The 22,755-nt window shown below is 43.3% G+C and overlaps 1 protein-coding gene across 1 annotated transcript in view; it reads right to left on the bottom strand.

Annotated features, from left to right (window-relative positions):
• Nucleotides 1–1,891: 1,891 nt before the first annotated feature.
• ajm1 (apical junction component 1 homolog) overlaps nt 1,892–22,755 on the bottom strand; it is a 75,009-nt gene continuing 54,145 nt past the window's right edge. Inside the window, exon 2 of the mRNA XM_062412852.1 lies at nt 1,892–7,054. Coding sequence (XP_062268836.1) covers nt 3,734–7,000 — 3,267 coding nt within the window. The 5' untranslated portion in view covers nt 7,001–7,054 and the 3' untranslated portion in view covers nt 1,892–3,733. The remainder of the gene's footprint in view (nt 7,055–22,755) is intronic.

Here is a 22,755-nt window from a genome sequence, read left to right on the forward strand (position 1 = left end):
CAGCGTTGCTTCAGTGTCCAGTGTGAACAGCCAAGCGCCGGCGCGATAGGGATTAGCGCGGTGCTTTGGCGTCGCCTCCACGTTCTCTGTTCCTCTTTCAAAATGAATGCGCTGTCGATGTCTAAAACAGACTCAATGACAGCATCTACACATCTCAGCTCTCCAGTGGCAGGCATGTTTGTTGAAAACGAATTCAACCCAAGGGCACTTTGATGACGTGGTTGATTAAGTTACCGTTGATCATCTGGGGCCGGTATTTCAAAATGATCCGACAGGATTAATCCACCTGGATTGGATTAAATCCTGATCAGATCCTAAAAACAGGTATTTCAAAGCAAATCTGATCCTGAAGATTCAGATTCAGATTTGGCAATCCAATCCTGCCTTTGATCCGGATTAAAAGCTGCTGTTGAGTATTTCAAAACTTAAGTGGGAAATCTGGATCAGTTTGATCCTAAAAATCAGGATCACCCTGATCCCACCTCAGAGGTGGATTTGAGGGAGATTACATGTTAAGATTTGAACAGTTGAAGTGTAACTGCTCCCAAAGTTCTTTGTTTAATACAACTAAGCTTCACTGCTGTTTGATCAATGTTTATTTCCTTTTCACGTTCCTTTTTTTTTTCTGCAAACATGCATGCTGTTCACTGCAATGCTTTAACAAATCGGCGTCAGAAGTGCAACACAGAATAAACATTACACTACTGCGTGTAAGTGACATTACAAACTCCAATTAACAAGGAATTATGAAGGAAAAACAATGTGATTTATTAAACAAACAGTGTTAAACTATGCAGTATACATTTCAGTCTTTTAACTGCTTTTCCAGCAACTGAATTCTTAACTTCACTTCTTCTTGTTTAAGAAGTGTTAGTTTGATTTGTTCATTTGTTCACTGATAAAGGCCTCCACTGAAACTCTGTCAAATGTTTTTATTCACATGCATTCAGCACACACACTTAATTTTCATAGCCAAAGCTCAAAAAGTAATGCCATTTGGAGCAAGTCTGTGCAAGTCTCTTCCCACAGACATCTGTAAAGAAAATCTAATATTAAGGTTTTAGGGCTGTCCCCTTTGTTAACAACTGTTTCCTAAAAGATATGTACAACACATTTTAAAATCGACACACAATGCCTTGCGAGTGAATGCATTCAAATGGACTGTGGACCGCGACATACAGACGCTAGCCTATTTACTAGCTTGTTAGCTCCTTAACACAGGAGTCAATGGAGCAGCGTTAGCTCGCATTAGTGCGAACTCTGCTTAATTAGAGATCGCCGAGCTCTTCTTTCAACTTTGTGCTGATTTACATAATTGGTTAACTCAATATAATGATTGCCTTTCATCTAGTCTGAGGACGCATCAACACTGGCTAAGATTATACTTTAATTCAAAGACAATAGTTGAGCTAGCTTCTCCTTTTTCTGTAAAAGGTTGGCTCCATTTCCTGTTTCCTGTCTGTGATCCAGGGGGCGGGACGGATTTGGACATCCCAATCTGCCGGTATCAGGATCACTCTGATCCAATCCAGCAAAGTTTTGAAATACCGGGATAGATCAGGTTGAGCCGTGGCTGAGGACAGGGGGATTTGTTTATCCGGATCATTCTGATCTGGATTACAAGTTTTGAAATACCGGCCCCTGTCCATCATCGTATAAAGCCCGCCCTGACAATCTGATTGGCCCGGTCGGGCATAATTTCTCCCCAACAGAGCGACTCCAGACCGAACTTCCCCAACCTCAAATGTTGTGGGCGGGGCTAAGTTTGTCTGGCATCAAGGCTACATTATCTCTCCAATTATATAAAATTTAAGTAAACTAAATTCTGTACAAAGAGTACATCTCGACTCTGAAATTAAAACATCAATGACTCAGCTGGCAGACCTCAGAACAGAGTTCCATTCCATTTATTTGTTATGTTTTATAAATAGACACACTCATTCACATACGTTGAAAGTATAAAAAATACAAGATTATAGGATTTTCTCGACATGTGAGGTCTCATTTTCGTTGCTTTTTGATTTGAACAACTAACAAAATGTAAAATTCATTTGATTTTACATACACAGCATAGTAGTCTTCACTTTAACAAGTCCATTTGTCAAGCAAGTTACTAACACCAGTATCATGTTAAATGAGATCAGAGCATAGAAAACAGAATCACTTAGTCAGCAAATTTTCACTGAATCTGTACAGCACATCCTGTCAGCAAAGTTTTCAAATATAAACTGTATGTATTTCTTCAAGTTTCATTATACATTTCCTTGAAAACTGTAAGCTATGCTGATTTAACAAGGAAAAAGGTTTAAATGGGGAAACATGATTGACAACTGTGAGAAAACAGCTTATTCATTTTCGACTGATTGACTAATGCTCCCGCCCATCTTTCAGATGGGTCATTTGTTAAATAGGTCAGTTTTGAGAAGTTTTAATATTTCAAACATATAGTATGTTCCAGTTAGACTGTCGATTTTCAATTACTGTAAGTTTCATATCATCAGTATGCTTTCAGGAAATATGGGATTTAGGATGCTACAAAAATAAAATCAAGAAAGAAGACTAAAAAGAACGAGGAAACATGGATAAGTTGCATTGATAAAGGTTTCTAAAACTTCTTCAATCACTGAAAAATCTAATGCTTCTGATTTTCTAAAACAAAAAATGGGCAGCATAAATCACACATAATAAATCTAGTGCAGAACAAATACACAACAAATTCAAGCATTTACATACCATATAGCTACTGTGCCAAATCTGGCTCAACATGTTCTAAGGACAATAACTTCTTCTCCTAATTAATATATTTTAATTTGCAATCATATTGAAAAATACAACTTCAGCGTTCTAGGAAATTGCATGATTTTTGGTATAATACCAAGTTTTCTTTTTGTAATAGATAACTCTTACTATTCACAGTGTTGAAAACTAAACAGTACAGGCCAACACATTGTGTGACTGGTAACTGGCACCATTTAATATCTATTGAGGAGGTTGCTGTCAAGTTCAGCACTGCTCCAGATTCCAGTTTGCATTACTACAAAACTACAGAAATTCACCCAAAAAGTATGCCATTAGACTCAGTAGGGAAGAAAAGGTCAACTTTCAATATAGTTTTCTTACCCAAACAACGATTATAGATTTTTAAAGTACTCCTTTCCATTTTCATCATTTTCTTATGATGAGGATTTCAGCTGCAATCAAAGGTTCCAACATTTTATCTGAATATAATATAATATAATTTAATATCAAATAATATCATAAAAGAAATCCTTGTACAGGATTGTGGTGCTAACTCAAATAGCATATTTGCATAGAAAGTACTTATGTAACTAAGAAAATAATGTTTTTTTCTGAATGGCATATCATTGAAGGATGTATAGATATATGAAGAAAATGACTGTCATTAAAAGAGACTAAGCTACGAAGAACACATAGTAATAATAACTCATGGTAATAATAATTAAAAAAAATCTAAACCAAATTTGTTTGTTATCCCTCTAAAGGAAATGTTTTGTAACAGTACATGACCCTTTAAAAAGATAAAATAAATTGTTTGTACTGAGCTCAATCTCCATCTGACAGGAATTATTCTGATAAAGACTAACACTAAGAATAAATTCCATAACAAAATATTTGTCTACAAATGTTTATAATTAATTGATATCTAAATATGCGTAACAATATATATATATATATGTATTTCTAACATATATACTTACAACAAAAGGCATACTTAAATAATGTCATCAAGGAGATGCGGGGCCCCTACCCAGTCCAATGTCCTGGGTTCAGAGGCAGCCATAATCATGCACAAAAACTGTTTACCAGTCCTTTTGTCAATGGGATAAATAGTAGTGGGTGTGAACCTTCTGTTACGTTCCACAAACTCACACAGCTGTTGATATACCTGTGGGTATTCATGGCGTAAGAAAACCCCTCGAATTCTTAACTCTCGCTGTATATTGATAAAACAGATTTCCCTGGCCTTTCTGCCTTCCTCTCCGTCTTTGTCGATATCTGCTGTTCCTGGGGGTGGAGTCAGTATTAGTGTTTCCATGTCACTTTCTTTCTTGTGAACCGTTCGCTCAGGGCTAAAAGAAGCCAGAGCAACCTTTGCATATTTTCTGACAGTCGGAGCTTGGTTCCTTGGTGATGGCCCATCAGCCAATATGTCACCAACAGCGATTGATACATTCAGGATGAAGCATTCATTTGGGTCATACTCTTTACCAGCTTGCTGCAGCTCCTTACAGTACTCCCCTAGGTTGTCCTTGAAGCTATCAAGCTCTCGAAGGGACAGATATGTAGGAGACATAAGTAGACTATCAAGGCCATACTGCAGGAAATTACTGGATGATGCCGGATTTGGAAAACCAAGGAAGAGAACCCCTCTACCTCGAGAAAGGTAGCCAACTTTGGCAATCCGGGAGAAGGCTTTGTGGACTTCAACAGTTTCACGGCAGTGTTTGATGATGTGACGGCATGTGCTTCCAATTCTTCCATACAAGCAGCTCTCTTTATGAATATCCCAGTCCTCTCTGCGACAGTTTCGAGAGCAGTAGTAGGTATAGCAGCTGTGGCAGGATTTAAAATATAAGCAAGCATTGAAGAGGGTTTCTGTCCTCCGACATCTGTTGTTTGAGCACATCATTGTATCATCCTCATCTGGGCTCTGATCTGGGGAGCACTCATCTGCACTCTTCATTACATCACTGGCCCCATCCATCTCTTGAAAAGGATCAGGATGTATTTTTATTGAGGTTGGCTGCTTGTCAAGAGGAGCTGGTTCCTCTGTACCTGCCCTTGAACTTTTTCTGGACAGAGATACTGCTTCTTCCTCATCAATTAACTTTTTAAGTTGATCCAAAATTTCTTCGCTTGCCCTTCTACTCGGTGGCTTGTAATCTGTCACAAGATCTGCCAGAAGTTCATCAAGTTGTTCTAGGCTTTGCTGTAGTGAGGCATTGTCATGTGCCTTCTCTTTGGTTGAGCTTTCAAAGTCACAGGGAGACAGTTCTGGACCCTTGGTGCTTCTGGAGTCAAGAATGTCCCATCTAGTGGACCTACCTTCAGCCTTATTAAGGTTCCCGGTTCGAATGTCATTATCTGTGATTGTTATTTCTGGAGTGACAAACCAGAGTTTACTGGTACTGGCCTTTGAAATCTCTGTTGGGCTTTTGTCAACGAGTGAGTTATCTGACATTGATAAGGCTGCATAACGTCTTGGGGAACTGGAGAGATTAACTACCACTGGCTGAGGTTTGTCACCTGTGGCTTCTGCAGGCTTCCTGGAGTCCAGAAGATCCTCATAGCTCTGACCCCGCTGCACAGGAAGAGGTTGTTCCTTCTCTACATGATAGTTAAGAATATTATCCCAGGACCTTGAGTAAGATTTAGAATCTGTGCCAATTCTTTGAGTTTCTCCACATGGGCTGGTATACCAAGGTGCTAACACAGGCTCTTGCCGAACTCTGGTTGGAGTGACTTGAGATACATAAGAGGCAGGATTGGTGGAATAACCAGATGCATCTGAACCATACCAATCATCAGTTTGAGCCTGGATAACCCGAGCATGTCTTCGGCCCTCTGTATAATATGCCCTTGCTGGGATATGGTGCTCAGGTGGAATTGTATACATGTCACTGGAATAATAAAACCTCGGTGGAGCAGTCTGGACTTGATAAGATCTTGGATCATCCCCATAAAATATTCGAGTTGGAGGTGTCTGTATGATGTACGGCCCTGGTTCATTTGCTGTATAGGGTTTTGGATATCCTGTCTTCACAGAGTATGGATAGGACTCCATTTCAGGATAATATGGTCTTGTAGCTACAGCATGCAAAGTTCGAGTCCTTGGATCTTGCACATATTGCACTTTATGAGTATATGTTTGTCCTGGTGTATAACGTTCGTCCTGAAAGTAAGAACTTGGTTGAGGAGGAACTGTAGTAACATATCTTCCTGGGTTGTCTGCATAAAAGAACTTGGTTGGCACATTAGGACTGGAATGAGCTCTTCTTTCCCTTCCATAGTAATCACTTGATGAGGGCATTCTTTGTGAGTGAGTTTCCATGGGTTGTAAGTAACTATTTGGCAAGCTGCGGGAATAAGGATACGTTTGCCTACTCTCTGTACCTAATAAGTCAGTGGGAGTTGGTGTTCTAGAGTAGGAGAAATGGCGTGGTACAGTGAGACTCCTTCTCGCCCCACTGTGGTGCCTCTGCCATTGAATGTCCACTTGAGATTTACACTGTTTCGGTCCTGAATGATGTAATGCTGCATCATCAGGTTTGATGTCCACCCGACATCTAACATGAGGGCTAGTTGCTGGTTTATCTAGTACTCCATCCTCTGAATTATCAGCAGCAAAGTGAGGTGAATATCCACTGCTGTCACCCATTTGAGGCTGTAACTTAATGGGATGTACTTCATGCATATGGCCCCTAGTTGCCGCATATGATGATTCCCTACGTGGGGATACATCTGGTCTCCAGCGAGGGTCTCTTGCAGCCCTTTGGGATTCTCTACCCTTTCTCCCTGAAGATGAGCACCCTTCAAAAGACACAGGAGTGAGACTGGTCTGGACCCGGGTGGCACTCTTTGACCTGGTCCTTCTTTTTTGTTCAGAGACAACTAACTCACTGGCTATATCAGCAGCCATTGGTTGAGAAGGTAACCTATTGCTAAAAATGTCTGGAGCAGAAAATCGGTATCTCTGTTGCTGGCCCAAAGCATTCCACGCAACATCTTGGTTGGCTGCATGCTTGTCAGCCTTCCTGTATGGGGACTCCATTGAATATTTGTGTGAATTTTGGAAATCCAATGACTTAAAGTCAAAGGAATGGCAGTGCCTTTTATTGATGTTACTCTTACTGTCCTCCAGTGTGCTGAAATTTATAGCATCACATTGCAAGGACTCGAAGTGGGAAGAAATGGGAATCACTTCAATATCTCGATGCACAGTTGATAGGAGTATGTCAGGTGGGTCTGTACGTGTCATCTTAAAGGGAATCCTCTATTCATCCCCATCAAGTTGCTGTAATGTTGATCTCACCTGGAGAGAAAACAAAGAACTTCTGTCAGTGACATTTGGACAGACATTAAAAAACATACTAGTATTCTTAATGACTGAAGCGCTTTACATTACAGTTTGCTATTCACCCATTCACACAGATTCATACAGTGCATCCATTAGCAGCACTTTTTTGTTCTATGAGGGGCAATTTGGGGTTCAGCATCTTGCCCAAGGACACTTCGACATGCAGATGGGGAAGACTGGGATGGAACTACCGACCTTCTGGTTGGAGGACATCAATCTACCACTCAGCCAGAGCTGCCCCTACTACACCAATTCTGACATATTAAACAACCTTTACAATATGCACAAAAATATAACATCATATGTAAATATTGCAAATTTAAGCTTTCATGAGGAAACATATTGACGGGTTTGTCCATGGAAGTTTGTATTGATGTTCTGATTCAGCAGCAGGATTTTGTGTCACAAAGTACTCAGATGACTTTGGTCTGCTACTGAGAGGTTGAAGATGGAGGTGAAAACATCAGCCAGCTCCGTAGCACATGCCCTGAAGGCCCACTAAGGGGGTTGTTGTGTGTGAGTGCCTTCCCACTGGGCTGCTTACGGAGGTCTCGAAGCAAGGCGTAGAATTGGTTGAGCTGTTCAGGCAGAGTATAGGTGGGATTGGTGATCTCAGTGGTGGTGCCCTTTTTACTCTGTGATGTGTTGCAGGCCCAGCCACATCCGCCCGACATCAGCAGTAGAGTATAAGCCGTCCAGTTTCTCCTTGTACTGCTTTTTAGCCTTTTGATGTTTTTTCTCAGTCTGTTCTTTGCTGTTTTGTAATCCATCTCGTTCCCTGATCAAATGCAAGAGACCAGGTGTAACAGAGATAGCAATGTACTATATTTATTTTTATTTAGGATTTGTATTTGTACATTTTATCACTTGTGGAAAAGCTCTGTGCTGTTTTATAGTTTTCCTTGAGAAATGACCGGTGTAAATTGCATGTTATATATATAAGTACATTGCGATGTTGTTTTGAATGTTTATATGTTTTTTCAATGTCGTAATTTAACGTTCCCTGAGATGTATGTTACGTGATGGTGCCTCCAGCCTTTGAAATAAATTTATCTCATTTTGTAGGCTGAAGAACGGAGCAAAGAGAGGTGAAAATAACCACAGCAAATCTATATGTTGGTTTCTACAAGTATGTGTTTTTCCTTTTTGATTTAATAACTTGACCAAAGTCACCTTTCTACGTTTACCCAACAATGTGTCACTGCCGGCGCCGTGGAAGGCTGCTGTGTCTCGCGCTCTCCCACAGCTCTGCTCTTTTTTTTCTATCTTGTTGTTATATATTCTACTTATTTTGTATCATGCACTCCGGTAAAGCAAGCCCTATCATCATATATGATAGAGAACAACTTCTGTCCATCGGTTTGACGGTAAAAAACACTTTTTCACCGCCACCGACAACAAACAAAGGAGGCTACCCATGGCGCGGTTTACCTGCTGTACCTGGAACACGGAGGCGAGGACGAAGGAAAAGAGGGTCGCGAGCCGGCTTCCTGGTCCGGCTGAGGAAATGTGAAAACCGGCCTCCTCTACCAAGCAAACTTCTGGCTAATGTCTAGTCCCTGGACAACAAGCTGGATGAACTTCGTAGCAGGATGGCGTTTCAACGGGACATCAAGTTTTGTAACGTGATGGTTTTCACTGAGACTTGGCTCGACCCCTCGATCCCGGACTCCGCCATTGTTCCCGAGGGGGTCTCCATTCACCGCCAGGACCGGACAACAAACTCAGGTAAGAGCAAGGGAGGGGGTGTCTGCTTCATGGTGAATAATCTATGGTGCTCTGATGTGAGAATAATTTCTTCAGGCTGTACTCCGGACCTGGAGCACCTCATGATCAGATGCCGTCCTTATTACATCCCGAGGGAGTTTACATCGGTCATTCTAACGGCGGTGTACATCCCCCAGCGCCGAAACTAACCAGGCACTGGACGTGCTGCATGCGGTGATCGACAGGACAGAGACATCACGGCCCGAGGCTGCGTTTATCGTGGCCGGGGATTTTAACAACGCCAAGATAAGGAAAGTCCTGCCGAGATACTTCCAGCACATCAGCTGCCCGATGCGCGGCGCGAACACGCTGGATCATGTTTACACTGCCTTCCGGGGTGCGTATAAGGCCCTCCCCCGCCCCCCATTCGGCAAATCAGATCACGTTTCCGTCCTGCTGCTGCCTTCCTATAGGCAGAAACTCGACCGGTGACTCGGACAATCCAGCAGTGGACCGATCAATCAGACTCGGCTCTTCAGGACTGCTTCAGCACAAAAGAGTGGTGCGTGTTCCAGGATGATGACATCAACACGTACACGGACGCGGTCATCTGCTACATTAGCAAATGCATCGATGACGTCGTACCCAGGATTACAGTAAAAACATTTCCCAACCAGACGCCCTGGATAAATGGTGACGTCCATGCTAAACTCAAAGCACGGACTGCTGCCTTAATCTCGGGGGATCTGCAGGAATACAAGAAATCCAGGTACGAGCTCCGGAGTGCTATTAGCAGTGCTAAGAGACTCTATAGGGACAAAGTGGAGTCCCATTACAAGGGCTCCAACACTAGGAACATGTGGGCCGGACTGAGAACCATCACAGACTACAAAGCCAAGACCAGCAGTGCTGATGTGGTTTCTGCATCTCTCCCAGAGGATCTGAACACTTTTTATGCACGCTTTGAGATTAACTCCCCAGCTGCGGAGATCGAAGAGGCCCAGGAGGACCGCTGCCCCCCAGTCATATCCAGGACAGACGTGTGGAAATCCCTCAACCGGATCAACACACGCAAGGCACCTGGACCTGATGGGATCCCCGGCCGAGCTCTCAAGGTGTGTGCAGATCAGCTGGCAGATGTGTTCACAGACATCTTCAACCTGTCACTGCTCCAGTCCCTGCATGCTTCAAGAAGACCATCATTGTCCCTGTTCCCAAAAAAACAAAAATCCTCTGCCTGAACGACTACCGCCCAGTAGCACTCACTTCCATCATCATGAAGTGCTTCGGGCGGCTGGTCCAACCATTCATCACCTCCTCCCTCCCTGACTCTCTGGACCCTCTTCACATGCCTACAGGTCAAAGAGGTCGACTGCAGATGCCATCTCCCTCACCCTCCACACTGCCCTCTCCCACCTGGACCAGAGGGACACATATGTGAGAATGCTGTTCATCGACTACAGTTCAGCATTCAACACCATCGTGCCCCTGAAGCTCGTCACCAAGCTCAGAGACCTTGGGCTCAACATCGCCCTCCGTGATTGGATCCTGAACTTCCTGACGGGCAGACCACAGGCGGTGCGGATCGGCAGCACCACATCCTCCACCCTGACTCTCAACACCGGGGCCCCCCAGGGCTGCGTACTCAGTCCTCTTCTGTACTCCCTGTTCATGCAAGACTGCGTGGCCACCCACAGCTCCAACACCATCGTTAAGTTTTGCTGATGACACCACTGTCATAGAGAGGAGGTCAGAGCCCTGACAACGGGGCCACGGTGGAGCTAGTCAGCAGCTTCAAATTCCTCGGGGTCCACATCACTGATGACCTGACCTGGACCCATCACACAGACTCCATTAGAAAGACGGCCAGACAGCGGCCCTTCTTCCTCCGCAGGCTGCAGAAGCTCCACATAAACTCCAGGATTCTCTGCAACTTCTACAGATGCACAATAGAGAACATCCGGACTGGCTGCATCACCGCCTGGTATGGCAGCTGCACCGGCCTGATCATAAGGCTTTACAGAGGGTGGTGAAGTCTGCCCAGCACATCACCAGGACAGCGCTACCATCCATAGAGGACCTCTACACCCAGCGGTGCAGGAAGAAGAGCAGCCGGATTATTAAAGACCCCTTTCACCCCAGCCATAAACATTTTTGCCTGCTGCCATCTGGCCGACGGTACCGCAGCATCCGAGCCCGCACCACCAGGCTCAGAGACAGTTTCATCCCCCAGGCCATAAGACTTTTAAACTCCTCTGAACTGCAATAACTCCATCAAACTAGCACTGTGACATATTTGCATATTTGCACTTCTGTTGTTCTATTTTCTCCTCAGCTGTTCATATATATTTAGATATACATACATTATTTCCTATTTTGATATTCTATTTTATACTATTTCTCTTATTTTATTGTATAGTGTGTAATTACTTGAGCATTGTTAGAAGAGAGCCTGAGACTCAAGCATTTCACTGCCAGCGACTGCTTAATGTTATTGTTGTGCATTTGACAAGTAAAAAAAATCTTGAAATCTTTAAATCTTGCTGTATATGCTGCTTATGTAGCTGTTGTAAATTAAGTCAAAAATGTTTTTCAAGCAATTGAAATTGTTTCTGTGTTGTAAACTCTGTTTTATACATACGGAGAGAAAAGTATGAACAGTGTGGTTTTTTATTACTGAGGGCTTAAGAACGGAGCAAAGAGAAGTGAAAATAACCACAGCAAATCTACATGTTGGTTTCTACAGGTTTCTACAGTGAATAAATAACCTGAATCCATGTCTTGAGTTTAGAAACTTCCTGAGCTGTAGGGGAGAGTGGGGTAATGTGGGACATCGGGTCATGTGAGATACCCCCTGTATCTAAGCAACGAAACACATTTGTGGTCATTTGACCATTAAGTTTTCAAGCCCCTCCCATTCCCCCCTTGCCATGAAGGAGAAGTTGGTGCTGGTGCTGTGGAAAGTATGTTTTTTCACAAAAATGTGTTTTTGCATATAAAAGTAAATTTTCTTGCTTTGAACTTAATCAACTGTAGTGTCAAAACAAATTGATTCAGGTAGAAAAACTTCCAACATATAAAGCCATGTGATTGATGCTAGCTGAAGATTAGCCTGAATTGCTAAGAGATTTTGTTTTTTCTAAAACGGTGGCTGTGGGGTAAAGTGGGACAAATGCTGTGCACACCATGAAGCACAAGTTAAGTTTAGTCTTAAACATACTTTAGTGTTATATTACATTATATATGTTTTATTTTTAATGTACTAAACATTGTAGAAAAGCCATCATGCCAAGAAACTATTCACTAGTGATGTGTCGGTCGTGAATGATTCGTTCGTTTTGAACGAATCCTTACAAGGACTCGGGAGTAACGAGTCCTCTCAAAGAGAGATTCGTTCATTTTCTCGTGGCCGAGCATCGGGACTGTTGCATAGGCTGATGCAGGTCACGTGAAAAAGGATCCAAAGACTCGTATCCGGCAGATGAACGAATCACTGATCCGAAGACTCTGTTGGCAGAAGAACGAAACACTGATCTGAAGACACGGTCGGGAGGTGAACGATTCGTTCATCTGCCGGGTACGAGTCTTTGGATCCTTTTCCACGTGACCTCCATAGGCTCAGAAGAGGAAACAGTTACCTCATTCCCTTTCACGTGTTAAAAAGCAGCAATGACTGACAGCTTTTGTGTGGCAGATCATTTTTTTTAAGAAAACCTCCTCTATTATATACAGTAAAACATGACAGTTTGTATGGTTTTTAATTGTCATATATTGGCATTTAATTATCACGGGAAAACATTACACTGCACTAAACTGTAAGTGTAAATGTAAAGTGAAAATAACAAAAACAGTCATTATGACTTGTGAATAGGGCTGAACGATTTGGGGAAATAATCTAATTGCGATTCCCCCCCCCCGTCCGCACCGCGGTCACCGGCGAGATGAGCTCGCTCTGTGTGGCTGACATGTCGCCCGAAGACTCTGATTCGATTCGTTCATCTGCCGGGTATGAGTCTTTGGATCATTTGCACCCCCCCCCCCCCGTTGAAACGAACTAATGACTCAAAAAGAGATTCGTTTTTTTTACTGAACGAGATTCAATGAACCGATACGGCAAAAAAATCCGAACTTCCCATCACTACTATTCACCAGTAAGACAACCTTGGGCCAAACACCCCTCGCAGAGATGGAGAGTGCAGCTGCTGAGGTCAAGCAAGGAAAGATGTCCTTAAGAAAAGCTGGAAGGGATACAAATATTGATAAGACAACCTTCAAAAGATTCATAAAGGAAAAAGAGAAAGGGAAAGTAAAATCAATAGCCTGGGGTGCAGTAGCTGAGGTAAAGAGAATATTAACAGATGAGATTGAGGAGGAGCTTGCCAAACACTTGAAACAACTAGCTGACCAGTTCCATGGCCTTGCTCCAGTTAAGTGCTGTGAACTGGCATTTTAATACGCAGAGAAAAACAATATCCCTGTCCCTGCCAATTGGACAGAGAAACAATGTGCAGGTAAGCTAGGGTGTGCAAGAGATCACATGAATCGTAATAATCATAAATGTGCTTAATTGACCAATCACCATCATTCTGTTTCTGGCCCAATATTAGTGGTTGTCAATCTAGCTGTCGGGATTTTAACTATTACAACATGTGTTGTTATGGTAGTTTTAATGTGGAAAAAGTAAGTGGACCACTTTACCCCGTGTCTGGGGTAAAGTCTGACACAAGACCACTTTTTTCAATCATATTTTCATTGCCCTTTGTCCTGAAGACATTCTTTTCATTTCCATTGCTAGAGAACATCCTGAATTAATGGGAAATGTGTACATTTTACTGATATATAATTTTAGCTCGCCTAGAGGGGAGCAAATGTAAAAAATGGCCCACATTACCCCGCTCTCCCCTATGGTGGGCACAATGTAATAAACACAGGTGCTAATGTACCCAGTCACACATTTAGCCACCTCCTGTATGTTGATGGGATAATCATCCAGTGTGGCTGCAGCTTTAAACACATCCCAGTCTGTCTGTGAGAAACAGTCCTGCATGATGCTCTGTTTCTGAAGACCAGAGTTTAACTTGTTTAGTCACTGGATTTGTTTGTTTGAGTCTTTGTCTTTGGGCTGGGTACATAAACAGGGAGATGTGGTCTGAGAGTCCAAAATGGGGGCGAGGGACAGGTTAGTATGCAGCACGGATGTTGCTGTAAACATGATCCAGCATATTCGATCATGTGTGGGAACGTTTTCAGGCTGGACGTATTTGGAGTGCACAGTCCGCAGGTTGCAGTGGTTGAAATCTCCCTGCATTTCAACAAAAGCAGCTCCACATCTACACCTTAAATGTAGAGAGGGTGTCTGCATCCCAAACTGAAACTGGGAGATGATTCCACAGGAGAGGAGCTTGATAGCTGAAAGCTCTGGCTCCTACTCTACTTTTAGAGACTTTAGGGACAACAAGTAAGCCTGAATTCTGGGAGAGCAGTGCTCTAGTGGATTGATAAGGTACTATCAGCTCAGGTATTAAGGAATTACAATAATCAAGTCCATTAGTAACAAAGGCGTGGTCTCGTTTTTTTGTGTATTTTTGAGAAAGGACATGTCTGCTTTTTTAGATGTTACGTAAGTGAAAGAAGGCTGTCCTAGAAATTTGTTTTAAGTGAGAATCAAAGGAAAAATCGGGACTTCCTGTGACGTCATGACCGAGGCAACAGCCTGATCCAGAAGCTCCTGGAGGAGAACTTTTTAAAAACTAGCCAAAAATGTAATAACACTTTTGTTTCCCATCTAAACTACTCACAGCAACTAACGTGATGACTGTGTTCGAAGTGAGACAGAAAAGAAGAACAACAAAACTCCAAAACCCTACAAAGACCAACAAAGTCAAAGTGACTCAGGTAATGAAGAGAACATGGCGGCTGTGCTAGCCGAGTTGCGCAACTTCAGAAAGGAGCACTCTGAAGACACCAAAAATTAGTTAGCAAGAGTAGGTAGCTGAAAGGACGACACAGCTTTAACAACGAGAGACAGAAAACGAACAAAGGCTGGGTGCTGCCAAAGATAAGACACAAAGACATGAAAGAGCCCTTCGCTATTTGCTACAACGAGATGCTAGCCTAACAGCAAAATGTATGCATCTCGAGTCCAGAGCGAGACGCAACAATCTCTGTATATACGGAGTAACAGAAGATAAAGAAAACAACGATATGCTGAGGTCAATCATCGTCAGATTCCTCAACTACAGAACTAAGGAACGGGTCATTCAGGAAGCATGGAAACACTGAGGAGGAGTGATATATAAAGGGCTGAAGATCTTCTTTGACCAAGTCTACACGTCTGACATCCAGATGAAACGTGAGCAAGTAAGGGAGGTGATGAAGCAGTCTAAAGAGAAGAACATAAAAGCTCAATCGCTTTTCCCTGCCAAGCTGAAAATTCACCTGAGGTCCGGAGCAAAGACCTTCATGACACTGTCGGATGTGGCACAAACACTTGATGGGATTGGTATCCATGTGCAACTTGACAAACGGGAGACGTTCCGGGCAGAACTTTTACGGAATAGCTGGGCTGAGACTTCAACAGCAAACAGAGCGAACGTGATGACCAATGCAGATTTGAAGAGCTTCCTTCACAGTAATAACGAAGGAACAAGTAAAAACACACTGGGCTGTGAGTAGACTTTGAAGGAAATTAAGATTCAGCTTACTTGGTAAGATTAATATTTTCTGGCTAGTTTTATCATAGAAAGTTTATTAACATTATGTATAAAACTAGTTATCCTGGAACTACGGACCAGCTCTTCACTCTTGCAAGGATCCTGGAGGGGGCCTGGGAGTATGCCCATCCGGTCTACATTTGTTTTGTGGATCTGGAGAAGGCGTATGACCGGGTCCCCCGGGAGAAACTGTGGGAGGTGCTGCGGGAGTATGGGGTAAGGGGGTCTATCCTCAGGGCCATCCAATCCCTGTACTCCCAAAGCGAGAGCTGTGTTCGCGTCCTCGGCAGCCAGTCAGTTTCGTTCTCAGTGGATGCTGGTCTCCGCCAGGGCTGCGCCTTGTCACCAATCCTGTTTGTGATATACATGGACAGGATATCGAGGCGTAGTCGTGGTGGGGAGGGGTTGCAGTTCGGTGGTCTGAGGATCTCGTCACTGCTTTTTGCAGATGACGTGGTCCTCATTGGATCATCGGCCTGTGACCTTCAGCACTCACTGGATCGGCTGGCGGCCGAGTGTGAAGCGGCTGGGATGAGGATCAGCACCGCTAAATCTGAGGCCATGACTCTTAGCAGGAAACCGATGGATTGCTTACTCCGGGTAGGAAATGAGTCCTTAGCCCAAGTGAAGGAGTTCAAGTACCTTGGGGTCTTGTTCGCGAGTGAGGGTACTATGGAGCGTGAGATTGGTCGGAGAATCGGAGCAGCGGGGGCGGTATTGCGTTTGCTTTACTGCACCGTTGTAACGAAAAGAGAGCTGAGCCGCAAGGCAAAGCTCTCGATCTACCGGTCGATCTTCGTTCCTATCCTCACCTATGGTCATGAGGGCTGGGTGATTACCGAAAGGACGAGATCGCGGGTACAAGCGGCCGAGATGAGTTTTCTCAGAAGGGTGGCTGGCGTCTCCCTTAGGGATAGGGTGAGAAGCTCAGCCATCCGTGAGGAACTCGGATTAGAGCCGCTGCTCCTTTACTTAGAAAGGAGTCAGCTGAGGTGGTTCGGGCATCTGGTAAGGATGCCTACTGGGCGCCTTCCTTGGGAGGTGTTTCAGGCACGTCCAGTGGGGAGGAGACCTCGGGGAAGACCCAGGACTAGGTGGAGAGATTATATCTCAACGCTGGTCTGGGAACGCCTCGGGATCCCCCCATCAGAGTTGGTCAATGTGGCCCGGGAAAGGGAAGTCTGGGGCCCCCTGCTTGAGCTGCTCCCCCCGCGACCCGACCCCGGATAAGCGGACGAAAATGAGATGATGAGATTAGTTATCCTCAACCGAGGAGCCTTTTCTCTTTTGTTTCTTTACACTCCACTTTGGCGAGCACTACAGGCTATAGCAAAGATGTCGGACTTGCGCGTAGTATTGAAATATACCAAATACATTACACATACATTTATTGACATACACCGCATACATTCCTTATTATTACACTCTTCAGAACAGTCAACACTTTGTACCACACATCTCAGCTCCCTGTTTTAATTCACACACACACAAAGTAGAACACCAACAGCAGATAATGAGCAGACCTTGGCCAAATCCTCTCCCCCACAACACACTAAGGCAGCTGCTTTGAGACAGGAACATTATGACCTCTGGTAACCAAGACAATGGAGTGCACGTACGATATCTTCATCACACGACATTCCAAGAGGATGAGGCACTGCCCCGTCTAGATGCAGCGGCCTCCATCTAGTTTTGACCAATCCAAAAAGAACCTCTGTCACGCCCAGAATATCAATATATAATCTATGTGCGCACTCTGTTTAAGCGCCTCTTTTCCTGGAAGTCTGCTTCTTCCTTGTTTTGATTGTGTGTTCTTGTTTTCCACAATGATGGATATAACATTAATTATGCAGTCACATAATGTTTTTTTAATACGGGTATATCTCTGGAAAATATATGTTAACTTTTAAAGACAGAATGAAGGGGTACTGCTATCCACATGGATAAATTGATCATAGTGAGTTATAATGTTCATGGACTAAACCATCCTAAAATAAGGAAACAAATATTCTATCAGTTAAAGAAAATGCAATGTTCAGTTGCATTGCTCCAAGAAACCCACTTATCCGAGAAAGAACACACAAAATTAAGGAGGGAATGGGTCAATTTAGTGTATTGTGCCTCAAATGGGAAAAAAAGAGGGGTGGCGATTTTAATTAGTAAAACTCTGGCCTTTAGTTTAGAGAAGGTGGTGCAGGATAAATCAGGAAGATATGTCATGGTGGAAGTGTTGGAGGAACTGAGATTTCCATTTTGAATGTATATGCTCCAAGCGAATACGATCCAGGTTTTTTCAAAGAAATTGCGAACATCATTTCAGACAATTCAAAAAGTATGCTAGTAATTGGAGAGGACTTCAACGCAGTGCAAGATGGAAAGAAGGACAGGAACACAATAGAAAAAGGACCCCAAAGTCCAAAAACACATAAGCTGAATAATTTCATCTCTGAACTGGGACTTGTAGAACCATGGATAACTAAAAATCCTAAAGGGAAAGATTTCAGTTTTTTTTCTAATGTACACAGCAGTTATTCAAGGATTGACTGCTTCTGTCTTACTCAACAGTACATTTATAAAGTAATAGAATTTCACATAGAACATAGAACTGAGTGATCATGCCCCAATCATACTGAAAATAGACCTGGGCATGTACTCTTTCTTCAGATATTGGAGGTTGAATGTATCTCTACTGAACAACACAGAAACAGTGGATGATTTGAGACAACAATTAAAAGAATACTTTGAGACAAATGATAATGGAGAAGTTAACCCGTCAATTTTATGGGAGGGAGCAAAAGCAGTTATAAGATTGAAAATCATACAGACATCATCACAACTGAAGAGAAAGCGACTAGAGGATCAGTTTAGCCTAGAAAACATGATAAAGCTCCTAGAGTATTACTGCCTCAGAACTTGAGACAAGAAAATCCTTGGATAACCTTTTATCTTATAAAGCAGAGGGAGCTCTACGATTCTCCAGACAGATATTATGAGATGGGCAACAGAGCCAGCCACCTCCTAGCTTTCCAACTTCGCAAAGCTCAGGCAAACCGAACTGTCTCTAAGGTTGTTCATCCAACATAGGCAAGAACAGTATCTCATCCCAAAGAGGTGGCAGATGCATTTACATAATTTTACCAAAATCTGTACAAAGAACCCAAATCCCAAACAATAACAGACAATACTATCATTCAATCAAATTTTATTTGTATATTAACAAATTACAATTCGTCTCATAGGGCTTTAACATGGTGAGACATCCTCTGTCCTTAACCCTCAGCAGGAAAAAATACTTAAAAACCCTGTTAACAGGGTAAAAATGCACAGAAACCTCAGAGAGACACATGTGAGGGATCCCTCTCCAAGGACGGACAGACGTGCAATAGATGTCAAGTGCAGGAAAACATCATCAAGATTAAAGTTTTTTAGCAGCATTGATGAGGGTAAACATTATATGTCAAGTAGTCAAGCTGCAATCATAGTCCATGGTCAGCAGCCAGCAAGATAATGATCCATCATCCAGATCACATGCTACTATAGTCCAAAGTCATTGTCCACGGCCGCTTATTAAGATCCATCATCAGACTCTGCCGTGGTCCACCACCATTATTTCTCTCCAACGCGACAAAGGATCCGTCATTCCCACTACGATGAGCCAGCACGATATAGAATCTGCCATACTAGATCCACCATTGTGACCTCTGATGTACCATCCACAAATCGTTATCCATGGTGCGGCCACAACGGGCCTGGATCTGCGGGCAATAAAGCAACGGGACTCGGGGAAGGGGTCAAGTCAGTAACATGCACTGATGAGATCGATTTACTTTAATGTGATAGGGATGGAGAAGAGGAAGGAGAAGCTGGAAAGAGAAGCTCTGTGTGTCATGTGTCATAAATTCCCTTTGCGTCTTAGCATCATCAGGGGTTTTTGCCTTGTAATCAATGATACAATGATATAGGCTGAACTTGGGGTACACTGAGGCTCAAGGTAAATCAGACTGGCTACTGGTTTGTATGGTAGTATGATGAAAACCATGTGGTCCACTCTGTAGATCAGCCATCAATACCTCTATGCCTTTTTAAACTACACGCTTCCTATTTTAGAACATAGGACAAGTAATGTTCTACCGCACTATTTAGCTCGAACTATAAGCTTTATCAAAAAGGAACGTTTTGAGCCTACTCTTAAACTAACAGATAGTGTCGGCCTCCCGAACTGAAAGTTTTATATGATTCCACAAGAGGGGGGCTTCATGGCTAAAAGCTCTGGCTCATACTATACTTTTAGAGACTTTAGGGACGACAAGTAAAGGGCGAATTATAGTCGGGTTGCACGCACACACGCACGCACGCAAGACATGCAACACGCCCCTCGCGTTCCCTCTTGGGGCTTGCGTGCGTCCGCCAATTTTTTTCTAACTACACGACAAAGCGACGCAAGCCTCACGCAGCCCGCAAGGCTTGTGATTGGTCTGCTTTCTAAATCCTTTCCGGAGTCTAGTTTCCGGTTTCATGCCCCACAATACGCGGAAATCACTGAAGATTTAGAAGAATGAATATGGACCAAATAAATGAGCACTTGGCAGAAGAGATCCGAAAGTATGACCACTTGTATAACCCGTCACTGACTGGCCGATTTGTTCGCCAGAAATAGGCTATGAGGACCCGGAGTGGTGATGTTAAAAAACAGTCGAAGAAGAAGAAGACGTCTCTTCTTTGTGTGTTTTGTTTTAGAAAAAAAACGTTACTCCGCCTAGTGTTCTGGCGGTGAATTGCGTTGCAACACGCGCAGCACGTTAGAGAAGTATAAACCAAAACGAGTCCGTCGATGCAACTGCGTGGCCTTCCGCGGTTGCAGTCGCAGGACTATAATTCAGCCTTGAATTTTGGGAGTGGAGTGCTCTAGAGGGTTGATAGGGTACTAAGAGCTCTTTAAGATAAAAAGGTGCCATATTATTCAGGGCCTTGAAGGTGAGGAGGAGAATTTTAAATTCTATTCTAGATTTAACTGGAAGCCAGTGTAGCGATGCTAATACTGGAGAAATGTGCTCTCTTCTATTGGTTCTCATCAGGACACGTGCTGCGGCATTTTGGACAATCTGTAGAGTCTTTAACGACTTACTGCTGGAGCCTGATAGTAATGAATTACAATAGTCCAGTCTCGATGTAACAAAGGCGTGGACTAGTTTTTCTGCATCTTTTTGTCAAAGGACTAATCGGGATCAAAGATCACTCCCAAGTTCTTGACTGTTCCTAGTCTGACATTGTCAGACTCACAATTCTAGTCAGAATGTGAGTCTGAAACCGCTCCATTGGGCTGTGATTATGGGGCGTGTTTCAACTGACCAGGAAATAAAATTCCTCTTCGCTCAATTGGATAGACCTACAACCAATCAGAGCAACGTAGTATGTGACGTATGTTAAGCAACGCATTGTGAGTTATTTACTAACGCCGGGTTCACACCGGACTCTGAAGCGATGCCGAAGCGACCCTTCAGAGCAGCGTCAAGCCTTAAATAACAGCTGTTTCCTATCCACTCCCATGTTAAAACTATGTGCGGGTCACACCGGAGGCTGAAACGCCGCCCTGCGCCAACGTGACTCGCGCCGTGCAGCGATCGTTTCGGCGTTGAGTCTATTTTTTGCGCTTGACTCGAGTGTATCATACCAGGAAACACACTGAAAAACGATCTTAAACTATATTGATGACATATTTTATATGATATAAATGATCAAATATGCATCCCATACTTTGAAGTCCCCTTCTGTTGTCCTGGAGTTTTAATTTGACCAATGATATATTAAATGTCCCCCTCTGCCCATCCACTACAGCCACGCAAGCAGTGATACAGATAAAAAGAGAGAGAGAGGGAGCTACGTATTCTCCACATAGGCTTGAATGGCGAATACGTAATTTACCCCCGACACCCGACATTTAACGGAACAAACAGCGAAGTTCTTCAACATGGATGACATTAAATTAATAATTGAAGTGGAGAAGTACAGTGAGTTGTATGATCCTCGGAACATGTTGTATAGAGACAACACCAGAACGACAAATGTTGGGAGGCTGCTGCTTAATGTTGGAGCAACAAGTAAGTATATGCTTTTAATCTACTGGATCAACGGGTGATATTATTAGCGCTGCCCGGCGGTTCAGCGTCGCTTCAGTGTACAGTGTGAACAGCCAAGCGCCGGCGCGATAGGGATTAGCGCGGTGCTTTGGCGTCGCCTCCATGTTCTCTGTTCCTCTTTCAAAATTAATGCGCTGTCGATGTCTAAAACAGACTTAATGGCAGCATCTACACATCTCAGCTCTCCAGCGGCAGGCATGTTTGTTGAAATGAATTCAGCCCAAGGGCACTTTGATGACGTGGTTGATTACGTTACCGTTGATCATCTGTCCATCATCGTATAAAGGCCGCCCTGAAAATCTGATTGGTCCGGATGATTTCGAACTGGGCATAATTTCTCCCCAACGGAGCGACTACAGACCGAACTTCCCGACCTCAAATGTTGTGGGCGGGGCTAAGTTCGTCTGGCATCCAGGCTAGACTGTTCCATTGGAAGCAAGGGCTATGTCGTCTAGCGCAGCTATATCATTAGATAATGTATCTCTAAGGTGTTTGGGGCCAAGTATTATAACCTCTGTTTTGTCTGAGTTTAATAAGAGAAAATTGCGGGTCATCCAGGTTTTTATGTCCTTGAGACATGCTCGAAGTTTAGTTAATTGATTACTTTGTTCAGGTTTTATTGACAAGTATAACTGGGTGTCATCCGCATAGCAGTGGATATTTACCGAATGTGTCCTAATAATGTTTCCTAATGGAAGCATATATAATGAGAATAAAATTGGGCCGAGCACAGAGCCCTCTGGAACACCATGGTTAACTTTGGGGCGCACAGATGACTCATCATTAATTTGCACGAATTGGGAGCGATCAGAAAAATAAGATTTAAACCAATTAAGGGCCATACCATTAATGCTAATTAACTGTTTAAATCTTTGTAATAAAATGTGATGGTCAATTGTGTCAAATGCTGCACTGAGATTAAACAGAACGAGGACAGACACAAGTCCCTGATCTGAAGCTTTTAGAAGGTCATTAGTGACTTTTGCTAAGGCTGTCTCTGTGCTGTGATTGGCTCTGAAACCAGACTGAAAGTCTTCATGTATATTATTTTCCTGACACCTTCCCAGCTAATTTAAACCTCCCCGAATTGTCAGAAGAA

The sequence above is a fragment of the Platichthys flesus genome, chromosome 19 (genome assembly GCF_949316205.1).
Source record: "Platichthys flesus chromosome 19, fPlaFle2.1, whole genome shotgun sequence".
Lineage (NCBI taxonomy): Eukaryota > Metazoa > Chordata > Actinopteri > Pleuronectiformes > Pleuronectidae > Platichthys > Platichthys flesus.